We start from the raw sequence: 17,103 nt of genomic DNA, 5'->3' as shown, positions 1-17,103 counted from the left end.
GTGCATGTTATTGCCTGAAAACCAGTGACAAAAAAGCTACGATGTTACAACCATCTCCTGTCTGCCCATACAAATGTGTGGAAACCAAACCATTTGCTAAAAGCTGCTAAGAAGCTGTTTACTGTTGAAGAGCTTGTGAAGTCACTCGGAGATAGATCCATCTATCCTCAAAAAAACCCTGGACCTGAAATCCCACAACTCCAATCCCACTGAACACTTTTTTGTCCTTAAGAAAATTTTCTTTCCTCCCACTTTCATCTCGCTGAAATTCAGCAGGGCACTAAGTATTTGTGGTGTTTCAATCCAACCTGTCAGTGTGCGGACGAACTTTTGCTTTTATCTGCTCTGCTTTGCTCTGTTATACTCTCAACATCTGGAGGCCTTCCATCACTAAATCTCTGTGGCTCCACTCTGGATCCCCTCCTGTATGTTTAAGCTGTTACAAGAAACAGAGATGCTTGACCTTTTCATTCAGCTGCCTGGGCTGAGAAGGGACACAAAGTGTCAGCAGCCGTGGCCACACGATGATTGCTCTGATTAGTATGCATAAATAAGAAAAGGCAGATAATTAGCACTAATTCATTCATAAAAGTGACAGGTCACAAAACAGAGAAGGACTAAAGGTCACCAAATTGCCCTCCTTGCTGTCTTAAAACATTAATGTTGAAATATGTGAGGGGTACGTTGAAGTTGGCATTTTATCGTGATGTCAGCCAAAGCCCCTCCTGCATCTGAGAAGATTTTCCGAGCACTTGGGATACAGTATGTGGCATCATAGACATTCATTAGGAGTATATTGCAATGTAATTATCAGTTAGACTAAAAATTAGATTTGCTTGTGATATAACAGCTCAGCACGTATCAACTATGCCACCTGAAAGAAATCGATGCTGATAACAAGGAGGGAGGTTCTTGGCATGGTTAGCCACATAACAAAACTGAATATTCCTTGTAGGCCAAAGCTGTGCATCTTGGGTATTTATCCAAGTGAGCTACAGGATGAAAAAATATGATCAAACCAAGTAAAAAACAATACATTAAGGATTTATCAACATGTGTTGCTATGGAAAAACTAACATGTTACAAAAGGAAAGCTGGCAGTTTTTGAAAATATCTTGGGAGCTTCATGGACTTTTTGAAACAACATGTTGATAAAGACGAAGAACACCAAAGGTGGGAGTAGGTCAAGGAAATTGCAAAATAAAAACATTAAGTATTGTAGCCCATGTAATCTTTAAGATTTCTGGACATTTTAATTACTGTAACATCTGTTTTTCACCTTTGTGATTTTTTCTTGTTGTTCTTGTTGTTAATTTTAATGGTAATGGTAGTTTTTTTAGATTCTTATTAACTTTCCAAGATGAATGTACAATACCGCATCAAGGCATTAAGTCGAAAGGAATAACAAAACAAAAAGACCATAAAGGAATAGGTTGAAGCTGACGCTTATTATACCTATCCTTTTTATTTGGAATATTCATATTAGTAACTCATTTACTACTAAGTTTTATTTGAAAAAACAAAAACAAAACATCAGAAGTAAAAAAAAAAAAAGATTCAAAAACAAAATAACATTCATACCCTAGTGATGCATTTGCTTACTACGTCATTTCATACTTTTTTTTTTTTTAAATTTGCAGAGTGAACTACAAAGTTTTGATTTTGTGTTGTTGTTCTTTTGTTTTGACTTGTTTTTGGCCTAGCTTTCCATTTTATGGTATACCATATTAGTTGCCAAGACTATTTCAGTACATGTTATATATATATATATATATATATATATATATATATATATGATACAACTGAAAAAACCCAATAAAAATATTGTCAAGAGAGACACAGAAAACCATCATCTATCATTACAGTGTGATTTTTAAATCATATTAGCTGGCAACATAATGATTCAACATCATGATTCATTACTAGCGGTGCAGCATTAGGATATGAAGTAATGGCTCATCTCTTTTTGAAAGGTTGTAGAAGGACACCAAGCTCTACAGTCCAGGCTCAAGGCCTTGCTGTCTGATCGATATCTTAGCCTGGGTTTCATCCCTAGAGCCTCTAATGGCAGGAACCTCTGGAGCCGCAGTAATGCTATCTGTATAAAGGGGGGTGGACTCAGAACCCTTAACAGCATGCTGACGCTCTCATCTGCAATAAATCCATGAGCTGGAAAAAGCAACTTCGCACAGATACTCTACAGACAGAAAAGCAGCACAAAAAGGAGCCCCGTCGAGAAACCATCAAAAGAGCAACAATAACTCAATGCTGGCTGGCCCCGTTTATGTCCGTTTTTTTGGAGGAAAGCCCCTGAATAATGGCCTCCATATAACAGAGGCTGAGCTCCCTGCTGAAGAGGGCTTTGGACTGCGGATACCACGGCGCACACATAGTGGCTATCCACCTCCTCAAGGCTCTGGCCCTGCAGTCTGGATCACACAGAGAGGCACCAAGTAATGGCTTCCTTATGGGCTACCGACACAAGACTGATGGGCTGACAGAAGGTATGTTAAATATCTCCCGTTCTAACTGCTACATTGAGGCTTTGACCTTCTCTAAAACAAGGGCTTAACAAGAGATTCAGAGGGTCAGCTCGGAGGTGATCAGTCACTTGCAGCGTTGCATGAGGTGGGCTCATTCTCGAAAGGAGGGCTCTGGATAAAAGCTCTGGGGTGTTGTGAGAAAGTCTCCGGATTCTCAGAGAGCTGTTTGTGTCTGTGTGTTGTCACCAGTTTGGAGTATTTGCTTAGGTCATATATCTTAAAAAAAAAAAAAAAAAAAAAAAAAGCACACTGATAAGCAAAGCTTCAGCAAAGATTAGAATAACTTATTCTGTAACATAACACAGTGCCCTTAGCATTTAACCCTGCATAAACCAAAACACATTTACAAGATATCTGTAGTTTTGACAGGATAAACTGAACCTATTTTTGCATGTTTAACCCTTTGAAACCTGGATCGACATCACTTCTCTTGTGCTGCATTCAGATGCCTTTCACATGCATTTAAACCTTTGAACCCCATAAGGAAATTGTGTTTAGAAAAAATGTAAAAAAAAAAAAAAAAAAAAAACATGGGAAAGAAGGGCAATTAGCAACTTGTCAAGAATTTCCTGTAAATTGCAAGAAATTAGTAGATTCAGAAATGGCAAAATAACTATAGTGATAATTATAATATAATAATACTAAAATTATAATATTTAAAATATTTTACAGAATTTTAATATTTTCAAGTAGTCTTTTTAATCATTTCCCTGTTTTTTTTTAAACTTTGCTTTTCCTTTAAAAACAATTTTTCAGTTTGTTTGTTTTTTTTTTTTCTTTTCTTTCTTCTTACAAGTTTCTTGGCAATGCATAGGTCATTTCTACTAAAAATGCTCAACACCTTCCTCATATGTTTTTTTAACGAAATGAAGGTTTCTAAGGGTTAAGCTATAAATGTTAGATGAGTTGCAGAGGTGAGAGAAATACAATTGCAATTACAATTTGCAGTGACTATGCCCAATTTAAACCCGCCTCATAGATCTCTCCACATACTGTTGACAGAAAATATGTTATCAGGAAAAGCGTTGTAGAGAAAGGCATATCACACAGAGAAAAGAAGAGGGGATGGGACAAAGACAAAGAGAGGCTGGGGATCAGGATTGTGAACAGGAGAAAGGAGAAAAAAAGCTCACCTGAGAACAAAGCAGCATGACGATGACGAGCTCCACCACTGAGGTGCTTGACTTCATACAAACTAGACCTGTAGAGACAAAAATAGAATTGGGTATTAACTATAACAGTTATTACAACAGTAAAATATCTGTGGGAACAGTCTTTAGTTATTTAATCAGTTATGTGGCTGTAAGAGATAATATATATATATATATATATATATATATATATATATATATATATATATATATATATATGTATGTGTGTGTGTGTGTTGTGTGTGTGTGTGTGTGTGTGTGTAAATATAAATATTCTGGTTTCAATTTCTGACATAGGATATAGTACTTGGATGAAGCTATATTGTTTTTGGCACATGATACACTTCAGGCAGTGACAAGCAATTTACAAGTCCCTTAAAATGTGCTTCTAATTTGCCAATCATAAAACTGTAAATAAAAAAAAAGCATGTGTACAGAACAGATGCACACGTGTACATGTAAGCATCCCCTCCACACACATGCAAACACACACACACATTCACAGCTTCTTCCCCCATCTCCATTCTGTAGACAGTGAGCCGCAGAAGCAGACAACTCTCTAATGAAACAAGGGCAGGTGTGAAAAGCTCATTTGCAGAAACAATGGCTGCAACTGGTCTTGTATTCTGCACCTCCAGCACCTTCTGTTGCGCTGGCTGAGAACCATTAAAGGTGCACTCATTAGTAAAGGAAGGAGTGCAACTCTCTATGACTCATTATAGGCTGGCAGGAGTCAGTGCCACAGCTGTGAATGTTTCATGAATGACAGGGTGTCGATCAAAGGAGAGAACAAAATATTCTTAATCTTTAAAATTCTTAATAAATATTTCAGTTCACATTCACAAGTTGTGCAGTGTACAGTGCAAAAGCTACAATAACAAATAACAGTATGCTTTACTGGCTGTTATCACAGAACAAGTCATGATTCCCACACATTTTAACAGATAAAATTTCAAAACATTTCCATGACTTTTCAAGGACCCATGATAAAACTTCTTGGGAAAAGCACACGCTTTACTGTGTCTGCAGCACTTGCCCGCTGGTTACGGTTCTTTTCTACACAAGCACGCAGGAGTTTTGCTTACCATAACAAACGTTGCTGTACAACGTCACATAACCTTTCTCAAAGGGAAAGGCCTGGTCAGTATTTGTCATGGAAAATGAGAACAATGTGAGTTTTCCTTCTATATCAAGCTGCAAATAAATTGATTGCCTTAATTTGCCTTATTCGACATCACACATCCTATGATGCCACTATTGCACATTGAAATGCTGATTAAACGATATATTGCGCAACCCTAGTCTACACATGTTTGAGTTATGTTATGTCAACAGCTAACTTATAGAAAATAAATTTACTGTTATGTTACATTATGTGAAATGTTATCCCTGGAAGATTAACGTAACAGTTAATTATATTTTACACAACAGAATTCCATGACTTTTCCAAAACTTGGATTTTAACTTAATTCCATGACTCCTCTAAGCCAAGAAAATAAAATTGTGAAATTTCATGACTTTTCCAGGTTTTCCATGAACCCTGCTAAATTCTCATTGAGTGGCATGGTAGCATGCAGAAGAAATGTAGACACTTTTAATAGAGGAAAACAGACCCTACACTTTATAACTTAATGACATATGCAACAGAATCTGCACCCTGTTGTAACTGCACTATCATGATGTGTTTAAACTAGCCATATACAGTACATAAAAGTTCTCAACTCAATTATTTTTTCCCAGACAGAGTTTTAGCCCCACCACCAAATTTCAAAACACAAGACCAGAACCTGCAATGACTCAAATTGGTTGAATGGTCTTTCAGTACTAGGGTTGCAGTGACATACCGGTTTCAAGGTTTACCTTGTTATTAAATTTGATGGTTATCGTACCGCATGCTTTTACTTATCTACAGTTTTGTTTGCTAAAAAAAAACTGTTTTCATTTCTTTAAGGCTAATAGTGACTGATAATAGTAACAATACTTATTGTGTAATATCATATACCATGATAAAGTAAAATCTTGAGATATATATATATATATATCATACCATTGCAACGCGATCCAATATAGAGTCTTATATGGAATAACAAAATATTTATATGCTAATGTCACAGCTTGATATTGACATTCAGTAGTTTTGTTTGTGTAAATGCACAATGTAATGCAGAATAGTAGTTCATAAAATACTATTCACTAGTAGATGGATGGATCCTTTTATTCCACATCCGTCGCTATTCATGAGTGCAGAGTGTCCGAGGGAGCATATTGTAAATACTCTGAGAGGATGTGACCCTCCTCTTGTACACAGAGTGCCACTGCTGACCTCTTGTTATAGCAGTGACATGCTGAGCCATAAGTCAGTCCAGTCTGACACAGGAGTCAGGTGGCAAGCTGACCCTGGCCTTGTGCTGGTAGACAAACTAAATGCATTCTATTTAAACACGTCCTGCCAGTCCTTTCCTGTAAACAGGCCAGGGTTAAGGCACGGGTGAATGTGGCATTGTGGGGCAATGTGCCGGCAGGCTGGGCCACTCAGGGGACAGCGAGAAGCAGGCGGCAGGCATCACAACAGCAGCAGTGTTCATACACAGGACTGACCCACCAACTCCAAGTGTAAAGCTCAGGGTGCACTCAACATAATTGCCGCAGTGACCAAATGTCTGCAGGGGGGTTGAAGGAATAGGGTGAGGCAAAGGGGCACACGGGGCACAGGGGGGCTCGACCCCGGGCAATCTAAGGAGTGATGGATGACTGGTAATTACTGGTAAATGGAGCGCCTTTGCACTACAGCACAGTATTTCAACTGTGAGCCTGGGAAGGGCTGGGAAGAAAAGGAGAGAGAGGGAGGAAAAGCTCAACCATCTGGACAAACACACTTTCAACTGGGGCAGACCTGAGCGGCTCGATAACGTTAAAGATTTAAAGTATTTGTGGTAAAAAAGTGTATTTGTTTTATCTGATAAATCTGCTCTAATTCATGTCAGGAGAAGGGTGCACTTTTCAGAGACCCAGACAGGGTTAAAGACGTCTTGGGAAGAGCACCAGAGAGGCCTGAGCTGTCTATCTACGACCTTGTTTGTGGGGTTACACTCTCAGCTCAGCTCTGGTTTGTCAGCTTGGTCAGTCTGCTGACAGACTTTGAGTGAAAGGGTAACAGACATATTCACACTTGTCAAGGCTTTGCTACCTGATTTTTTCATTCCTCTCCCCTGAGTTTGAGTGAGTAGCCTTCCACCTGTGCACGGCATACCCACATGGCTATTTACATATGTGTATGGCATATGCATGATGTATGGGAGAAAAAACGGCCTGCTTGTGGAACTTTCCTGGCTGGAATAGAGACATTGTTTTTAAAAAGTAGTGCTTTAAATGTCCTTTTAATAAATGTAGACAGGGACTTAATCCATCATTTCACCAATAAATTTTTTTCAAATAAATAAGACCCTGCTCACACGATTAAGATAGCCAGACTGAATTAATTCTAACAGTTGAAAAATTAAAATGTACTTTAAATTTCAGATTTAGCTACAAAAATAAATATAATACTTGATATGATAATATTTGAATTACTATTCTATCAGTAGCAAATAAGTCATTAAGTCATTTAAAGGTAGCTGGCTGTGTAAACAGTATTCAAGTATGTTGTGCTCTGGAAAACGGACACGTGTCAGACAACTTCTCTCTGGATCCGGCTTTAATAAAGTCACGGGATTGCATTCTTTCAGCCTGCTGTCATCCTCTGCAAAGACCTCTGAAACTAATATCGGTTTAGCTTACACTTAAAAGAAAAGACTTTGGCAGTGAGAAAACGCAGAGATATCATTTCACTTTGTGCAAACTGCAAGTCAAGAGACCAGAGGCCACACACATTTATTCTGCACTGTGCACACACAGACAAATGCCTGCAAAATCAGCTCATGCACGTGTGTATGTGGCGGCAGTGTGTTCTTGTAGATCCAAGCCAAAACAAGCATTGGGAGTAGAGTGGCAGAGCACACACATGCACGCAGACAGTCCCTGAGGTTAAGCACGAGTAGCACTGTGAAAGACTGCCAACCTGGGGCCTGAGGAAGGCACTGGGAGCCTTCACACAGCCACCAAGAAATAAGACTAGAGCCTAGACTGGAGTGGAGCAGAGGGACAACCAACCCAGTGAGACCTGCACTTCAAACATATGCAATGTGACTGCTGTAACGCAGTTTAAAATAAAATCATGAGTCTTTTATGGTAAAGACATAAAACCTGAGGGCTGTTTTATTGTGACAGAGTGCAACGTCTATGCAAAAACATCCATAACTTAAAGTTTAACTTACAGTGCTATGTCACTTTAACATAAACAAAGCATTACTGCATTATCTCTGAGACATTACAGAAATTTTTTAAAAAAGTAAATGGAATCGGGTTGCACTGTGCAAAAAATGAGCTGGATCTTCAGGGGACAAAACAGAAAGAGGGTAATTTTACTTCCAATGTAATTACATCTAAAGCTCTGAGATTTTCCTACAACGGCAAATCTTCTGGCAAAAATTACTTCTGATGATTTTATTCTGAAATTTAGACAAAAATGGGACAAAAATTCACCATACTGCAGGTTGACCTGATGATACTAAAAATATCACCTGCATGAGGCAAAGGCCAACACTTATATCAACAATCATTTCAACATGACATCTGCTCTGACTGTGAAACACTGATGTTTAAAAATACTACATCTTGGAATAATCCTCAATATGTGGAGTGAGTCATGAAGAAGACAAAACACTCAGACGTCACAAGATGAATGAAAGAGAGAGTAGATTTAATCAGACTGTGACAGACTCCCAGCTTGTGTGCAAAATAGTGACTCTCCTGTCAACACCTACTACTGCGTATGCATCCATCAATGAGGCAGCCAATGTGGTACATACAGCGGCAGGGCGGTGGAGGCAGGACACCACACACAGCTTAGGGAATAAAATGCACTAGAGAACATCTGTACCTTCTATGAGCAGCTCCTGCCCATGGCTGCCCAGCAGGGTGCGTGACAGGAAGGGTGCAAAGTCCACAAATATCTCTCTCAGCAGGGGTGCCACCTTCTCTAACGCCCTCTCCAGCTTCGTAGTAATGCTGTCAAAGAAAACACATCGGGACAGAAGTCACAAAAAGGAAATAAGGCACCTGAATTAGAAATGTAAGGGAGGCAGCATTTTGCTCTTTAATTGAGAGTAGGGCAGAAAATGTGAGAGCAGTTACAACAGAGCTGACAAATAGCCAATATAACATGATATGCTTTGTGACATTCTTAGCACGAAGACTGATTTTGCTGAGCTGGAAACAGAAATCCCCCCAAACCCACCTAAATTTACTGAATGATGTGATGAAGCATTTAAATCAGAAAAAAAAACTAAACTAAATTTTCATTAAGAGGAAAGTTAAATGTGTTCTACTGGACATAGCGACCCTTTATAGAAAATTTCAATAAGATAAACCCATGACTGATTCTTGATAACACTGTAATTACAGTAATGACATCCTCTTTAAATGTTATTTTTATATATTTTTTCTTTTATCTTTCTTTTATTTTCATTTCTAATTTCTTTGTTGTTATTTATCTGTTGTTTGCCTGTCTGTTCTTGTACTAAGTACATGCTCTTTGCACTTAAGAATGTACAGGCATATTTATTCAGAGGGAAAATTTGTAAGTGTATTTTAAAAAACAACAATAAACAGAAATTTAAATAAAGAGTAGGACAGAAAAAGAGTAGTGAGGGCCTCATTATTGACACAAAGCGCACCGCTAACACGAGTTGGTGTTTAGCCAGTCCTGGTAGGTGCAGAAGGTAACCAACACATTTCAGAGGATGCAAACAAAACTGGATAGCAATGAGATTATGATTGCTGTCATTGATGTCAATGAGAGAAGATTTTATGTTGTCAAAATCCATGTTAAAACCATGTTTCTCACCAGTTGTTTGCATTCTTTGTTGTGACATGTTACCAGGTTTGCACATGGGATCACACTTGTTCGAGACTGCAGAGAGAAGTTCCTTATCTTCCACACGCTCACTACATGCTGCTGCCTGACATTATCTAAGCACCTCAGAGAAACTGTGAGCTGGAGTCATGTAGCCATACAGTACACCTCAGACTGTATACACGCAGAGATATGACTCAAGCTGCAACATATCTCTGCACTCCTGTGTGTACACACATAGATACTAGGCAACATGAGGAGAGGGGAGGCTTGTTTTCCCAGCTAAGATGGGCAGAAAGCAGCAGAATAGAGAGAAAACGAGAGCAGGAAGAAGAGAGGTTTTGTTAGGATTTGTATGAGTGTGTGGTGTAATCTGCCCTCCAGCACCCTGGGAAAACACAGCAGAGGGATGACATTAAAAGCAGGGTGAAGGGGGCCTCGGTGGCTAACAAAAATGTCCTTGCCTAAGACACTGTCCTGCATCTCTGGAGGATGCTTGGAATCCTGTCAGGGAGCTAAAGGGTTTGAGCTCAGGAGGTGTCAGACCCTCCTGGTCCACGTCACAAAAGGCACTGAAATAGAGCAAAAAATAAAATATGAAACACAGGCAGTACTCCCTACATGTTGTTTTGTGACTTAACACTTTGGCTAACTAACTAATTATGAGAAATGAATTATAAAATATATACTTATACTCATATCCATTTGTTATTTTCAGTAGACTGGAGCAGACAGTTCAGCTTGGCTGTTTCTTTCCTCATCTAAAATATAAGACTCTGCAGGCAGATAGTACTATCATTGACTTCACAGTTACGCTAAGTGATGTCGGTTACTGCTACCATGGCAACTGAAAAGAGAAAGATAGAGAGAGACTCTGGAGAAAGACCCGGGCTCTCTGCAGTCAGTGGGAGAGCTGGACTAAGGATGCCTGTCACAAACTATTAGAGCAAATGAGGAAGATGAGTCAAGGTCAAAACAAGTCACACAGAAATGTGTACACAAAGAATTAGGCTGAACTTTGCCGTAGTGTTCAGGAAAAAAAACGCCTCCATTTTATTTGTGGTCTTTTCTTTTGACTGTGTAGAGACAAAGATATAGTCTGATTAAAGGTGAGCACAGAGGCACCGTAGTTTTCCGTCAGATCAGGTTAAATATATCAATCAGTTCAAAGAGAGAAATTATTGAAAATTTTGGATAAAACAAATCTGCATGAGAAGATTTCACACAGCAGTCACACCTTTTGAATAAAAACAAGTTTACTAACACTGGAGCAATACAAGTATGGCTGAACAGAGAGGGCTCTGTTGTACCTCATGTTTTCTTCTGTGTCTTCAGGCATGGGGGCCACCGTCTGCACGGCCGGCAGATTCTTACTGGTGGCTCCATTGACAAAACTGGAGGAGGATGAGGTAGAGGGGGCTGCATCAGTTGCTCCTGCGGAGAAGACCATCAGGAGTATGCAACATCAGTACAATACTAAAATAAGTATACATATGTTTGTCTTTAATCATCTTAAATAATTGAAGAGAGGGGTGAGGATTAACATTTAGGCAACAAAAACACACGTGAGAATAATTACTTTAAGTACTTTAATATATTAACAATGTTGTAATGTTGAAATTATATTTTACTGTCACCTCCAAAGGCTGTATATTCATGTAATGGCAGATATGTGTTTTTGCAATACTCAGCATATTGCAAAATGTTTAAAATTGTAAAAACATATCAAGACTTAAGTATTCTGCTAATATCATATTGTGGGGCCTCTGGTGATTCCCACCCCTATGGCACACAACCTGAAATAACAGAAGGAGTAAAAAGAAAAAAAAAGTTACAAAATCAGCCGCAATCTGGCTGCTGACAGTGGATTTCAGCAGTCAGCGCAAATCCCAACCAAGTCAAACAATTGAAAACATGGTTGGGGCGCACCAATCTTTAACTAAATCCAAGTGCACCTAAGCTGGTTATTCAAACTGGCACCAGCAGCAACATATGGGACTATTTTGCTTACTGAGACGACAAAGATTAATAACCAACCGACCTATCAAAACAACATCCGCCTCAAATTATTACATATTACATCTAGTTTTGGTATCAAAGCCTAAATTAGGGATATTGTGACAACAGTAATTAAAAGGTGAACCGTGAAGCACAGGTATAAAATCATTTTGACGGTCCTTGTGAGAGGGTAAAACCAGAGCGGGTGAGATCATGGGATCTGGATGACGGCCTGTGGCTTTAGCTGAATGCACACTTTGACTTGGATACATTTTTCACATTCCTGCAGAGGTGCTCAGAGTGGAGAGGGAGAGGTTTTTTCTTTAATGGAGCACATTAAAAAGGTGTTGGAGCTCCTAATGGTTCTTCATGTTAAGTGGGTCCTTTCAGAGGCCCAGACTACAGGAGCCCTGAGGTGGAACTGGCTTAATGCAGCAGAGCCTCGGGAGAAGCAACGTGACAGCAGGGGGAGGGAGAGAGGGCTTGCAGTCAATCGGACAGAAACACAGAAAACACAGGAACTCCATGTGTATAATAGTCACTATTATTTTGTTTAATAAATTATGCAGTTTGATTTTTTTTGCTTTGGTACTAACAGGAGGAATCATTTTGGCTGAGGACGGGCAGTTCTTAATTGTCACTGCACTGAGCTGCTGCAGACACTGACAGGAAGGTAAAGAGGGCCATCTAGTGGTAACAACAAGCCCCTGCACAGGGAAACAGGATCACATGATCCAACAAAGGGAAAGTGATTTGTTTGTATTCTTAGAATCAAAGAAAGATAGGTCATTAAGAATTACTCTAATTTATCTAAAGTAGTATAATTTGTAAAAATAAACCACATTACAAGTGCTGAATTTAGTTTTTTAAATATAGGTGTATTCCAGTGACCTTGTGCATGCCCTACCCGTAGTGTTGATCATGCTTTTGGGGGTCGCAGAGGCAGCAGCAAAGATGTTAGGGGTGCTGCCAGCTGTCAGCCCTGCAGAGGTGCTGCTGCTGCTTCCCATCGTGTTCACTGCGAGGCTGCCAGGGGAGGTTTTCTTCACAGGCACCACCACACTCCTACAGGAAACACAATATGCATCACTCACACATGCATCTAAAAAGGTATACTTATTAACAGTTGAGACGTTCAAAATTTAACACATTTAAAATCTTGAAGTTAAATGAAACTTGCAAAGAGAAATGAAAAAGAGAGAGAGAGCAGAGCGGCACAGTGAAGATCAAATGCTAGAGCTTGAGGGTTTATGTCCTTTGCAAGTATGTTCCCTGCCAAAGCACCCTTGAGCAAGACACTAAATCCCTTCCAGCTCCAGGGTGCTGCAGTAACTGCAGGTGGTAATTATAGACTCAAACTGCACTAACTTCAAAATTATCAATTTACTCTCTTGAAATAATACTATAACAAGTCTGCTGAGCTTTGACTTGAACTATGGGTGAATTATACTTTTTTAAGGAAGGTTATAGTTTAGTCCAATAATTGAGAGTTTGTGAAAATGCCTGGGATTAGGGGGTCAAATAAAATTAGCCAGCCATCAGATTAACTTTAGTACAAAAACTGTCATAACAAATCTCACTTTCTGCCTTGCTACAGGGGCAGAAAATCCAGGATTTTCTTGACTTTTGATTCAACTGTTGACTTTCTAATCCTGATTTAAAAATAAATAAATATTTAAAAAAAACCTGTTCCTATTTTCTAAGAAAAAAAGACAACAGTGATGATCTTCATAGTCTCTTGCTGCTCTGCTGCCAGCATGAGCATGCCAAGATGTTAGTATATTCAGAAAGGTAAACATCCTGACCTGTAACTGTATCCGTCAGCCTAACACATGCAATGCACACACACGCACACGCACACACGCACATGCACAGGTAAGTGGCTGAAGCACATAAACCTGAGGGCAAGAGGCCAGCCAGCCAGCTACTTCACTTTCCCTTACATCTGCTCTTGCCACCAGTGGCCCTCTGCTGCCCTCTGCTCTGCTCAGAGAAGCTGAAAACATCCCGACCCTAATAAGAGGCTCTCCAGGAGCAACTTGGCAGTTGTTACTGACATGCATTTGCATAGCTACCGTCTGTGTTCTAACTGACAGAACTACGGCTCACTGAGCATGAGATTCAAGACCTTTCTATTTGGCATGTGCTCTGTACAGACATACAGAGCAGCATCTGCTTTTTGACAGAGCGTACATGTAGAGCGTCAGACATGTTTGCAGATTATGGCCTATATACAGCAAGTTTTTATATGATGTCCCTAGATATGAGAGCACATCAAAGAATTAAAAAGTCAGAATAAACTATAAATACTTCTATACATTCAGTCAAAAGGAAAAAAAAAGAAATTTGCATACATACTCGAATGTATGTACCAAGTCCCATAAACTCACATAATCATATCCACTAACATATGTACAAGCATACACATTGTACATACACATCTTTATATAAATAATATCTGATGGATAATGTGCGTATAATGAGCAAACACACCTACATTCCTACATACAACAAAAACGTTAGCTCACACACACAAAAAAAAAACCCAAACTGACTTAATGATTCAAGTAATCAGATAATCTTTGTAATTTTGTTTTTCATTTATTCACCTTTACAAAATAACAGCAAAAAGAAATTGTATGGCACTCATACATAATGTGCCATTCATAAGACAGGTCTGTATACAATCTGGTTGAGATGAACTGGTAGGACTGAACCAATTTACTATTGGGCAAAAATGAAAAGCCTGAAATAGAGTTGAATTGAAAAGCAACCGGTTTACTTTGTACTCTGAAGATGGACTAATTTAATTTTTGACCTTTTCCCATAGAATTAAAAAATACTTTTTATAATCCATATCCTACGAGAAAAACATACTGGTAAATTTCTATCCCAATAGGTCTGATTCTAAGATTTAAGAATATCAAAATTCATATTGACAGTTTTTTTTAAGACTAGATTGTATTCAAATAACTAAATATGTAAACATAAAAATATATTCCCAACAATTTGTATTAGTTGGGAACCCCCTGGTAAACCGAAATATGGTAGCTTTTTGAAGCAGCAACAGAAGCAGCAGAGTTGAAGGGAAGTAATAATGACGGGAAGAGAATGGGAAGAGAATCTCTGACATCTTGGAAAAATAATGAAATATCGTCTGCAGATAAAGATAAAAAAAATGCCTTGCTGAATGAAGAATTATTAGTTTAATTAACTCTGACTCTCTTATAAACTAGGAGAAAGATTCAATAGCACGGATAAAAGCATAGGACTACGTCTACATGGTTCCTGTCTAATAATTCTTAATACTGTAATAGGGAGATGAAAGACAGTTGCATATGGATTAGTGTAAAGCAATAGTATTCATGTTAATAAAATCAATAATCAGGCTAAGCACTTTCCACAAGTAGAACAACTGCAACTGGTCAAATGATATTTCAGCATCAACTAATAAAATAAGTCTTTATGTAGTACCTGGAAAATGCCTCAAATATCAAGCAGACGGTGTATATTATCTAAAGCTACATAACCCTTAACAAAGCCAGAATGATTGGATAAGAAAGAAATTTCTCTAACAGAGATGCTGACTATGGAAAACAACTTAACATTGGAAGCTACTGTACAAAACATCACATGGTGCTAAAAGAGAAAGGGGCAGAACTCATGAATTAAACATGTAAAGAAAAGCTTGTTAAGACTTGAGATGAAAGTTACACTCGTGACCTCATGTAACAACGCAGGAAAGCACAGACACAACACTAACCCACCAGACCTATGCTCGCATGCAATCTGATTGGCCGAGTATTACAGATAATGCAGTGAACTTGGCTCTGCGAGAGCTCTCTGACAAGAAGGAGAAGGAAAGCTTGTCCTTATCAGGTCTGCAGTTGGCCTTTGGGTTTGTGAGGGTGCCAGATAATGTCTCGTCCAATCTCCGGCAGTTACTCTGGGTGACACAGGCCAGGCCTCTGCTCTGTCACGAGTTAAGCTTGCTGTCATCTGAAGCAAATCCCCAGAATCCTCCTTCAACAACAACACAGACTTTTACTGTTTTATGTTGCAATTATGCTTCTACAGACCATCTCATAGATTAAGTAAAACATGCTGGACTCTGTGAGCAACGAACCTAACTCAGCTTGTGCTTCTACTGCACACCAATTCTCAAAATTATCAAATGCTTTCTGTAACGATAGAATAGCTCCGCATCTCCTCTATGTATAAAATATACAAAAAGTAGATCACACATTAAGGGACACACTGTTGCCTTGTTAATAAACATCCATATAATACCAAAAAATCGTAAAATAACATCTAACAGATCAAAATCTACTCAGTCAAGAGAGTCAAAGAATAGTTTAAAATCTAAAATGATTATCTCCAGAGATACAGCTGTGCTCTGAAGAACACTGATGACAAGTATCATTTATTTAGTAGATATCTGTGCTGCTTTCCTCTGTGAAATCTCACGGACAGATATCAGAACATCACTGGCGTGTTTTGACTGTTGGAACTTGCCATGAATTTAATCTCCCTTTCCAAATGCATCCTATGCTTGCATCTTCTAGCAGAAGCCTGCTGCTTCTCTGGCATGGCTGGGAGGTTACATTAGATCTACAGGATGTAGATAAAACATGGACCACTTTCACTGAATAATTCATTAGCTGAGTACTCATGAATCATGTATAGATTATCTAGCGCATATTTTATTAATAGAATTGTCTTAATTGAGTTGCAGAGAATAAAGCACGGATTAATCTTGGAGTTAATATTAATGAGGTCCGCAGCTGTGTGAGATGACTGCAGTGCAAAGTATAAGCAAAGAAATGTTTCCTTTATAAATCCGACAGATGGAATCTGATAGCATTTTATTTTGGAATACAGGGAACATTACAGAGGAAATGTGCTTACATTCCACTCCTAAATTCAGTTAAAATCAACTATAATTGCTCTACATCATGGAAAAAAATCAAAAATCTTTTGACAAATAATATCTAAAGGAGCTAATTTGGGGATTTCTCAGGAGGGGAAAGGGAGAGAGGGGAAGTTACGGATTACTGAAGTATTTCTGTACTGTATTTCCATCTGGTCTAATGGAAATTTCCTTTATGAAAGTCTCTAGTGGAGGGGCCTTTGCAACTCTACGACTGCCCCTGTGCACTCTACTTTAAGCCATTTTCCCCTCTCTATTCCCTTTTTGATGTTGTCACTCCCAATCTATTGTCACCCTGACAGACAAATGAAAGGCCTGTCCGTGTCTGGCAGCTCATTTCACTGGCAGGTGGCAAACAATTAGACACAGCAAATAGAGGCTGGAGGGGGAGTGACATGAAAAGCATGAGACAAAGTTGTATATGTGGTCAGGAGGGTTTGTGTGAAAGCATTTCAAAAATAATACACTTTGCAGTGGCGACTCATTTCAGGCTGCCAGTTCCCATTAGGGGTGTGAGCAGTGAGGGCG

General features: G+C 38.9%; 1 protein-coding gene across 1 annotated transcript in view; it reads right to left on the bottom strand.

Moving 5' to 3' along the window:
- Positions 1-17,103, bottom strand: part of LOC121943162 (neurobeachin-like) — a 256,528-nt gene that overhangs the window by 110,829 nt on the left and 128,596 nt on the right. Inside the window, exons 30-34 of the mRNA XM_042486604.1 lie at positions 12,553-12,710; positions 10,958-11,081; positions 10,112-10,219; positions 8,673-8,800; positions 3,677-3,744 (exon numbers count right to left, since the gene is read on the bottom strand). Coding sequence (XP_042342538.1) covers positions 3,677-3,744; positions 8,673-8,800; positions 10,112-10,219; positions 10,958-11,081; positions 12,553-12,710 — 586 coding nt within the window. The remainder of the gene's footprint in view (positions 1-3,676; positions 3,745-8,672; positions 8,801-10,111; positions 10,220-10,957; positions 11,082-12,552; positions 12,711-17,103) is intronic.

The sequence above is a fragment of the Plectropomus leopardus genome, chromosome 5, assembly GCF_008729295.1.
Source record: "Plectropomus leopardus isolate mb chromosome 5, YSFRI_Pleo_2.0, whole genome shotgun sequence".
NCBI lineage: Eukaryota > Metazoa > Chordata > Actinopteri > Perciformes > Serranidae > Plectropomus > Plectropomus leopardus.
This window is presented reverse-complemented; position numbering and strand designations above follow the sequence as displayed.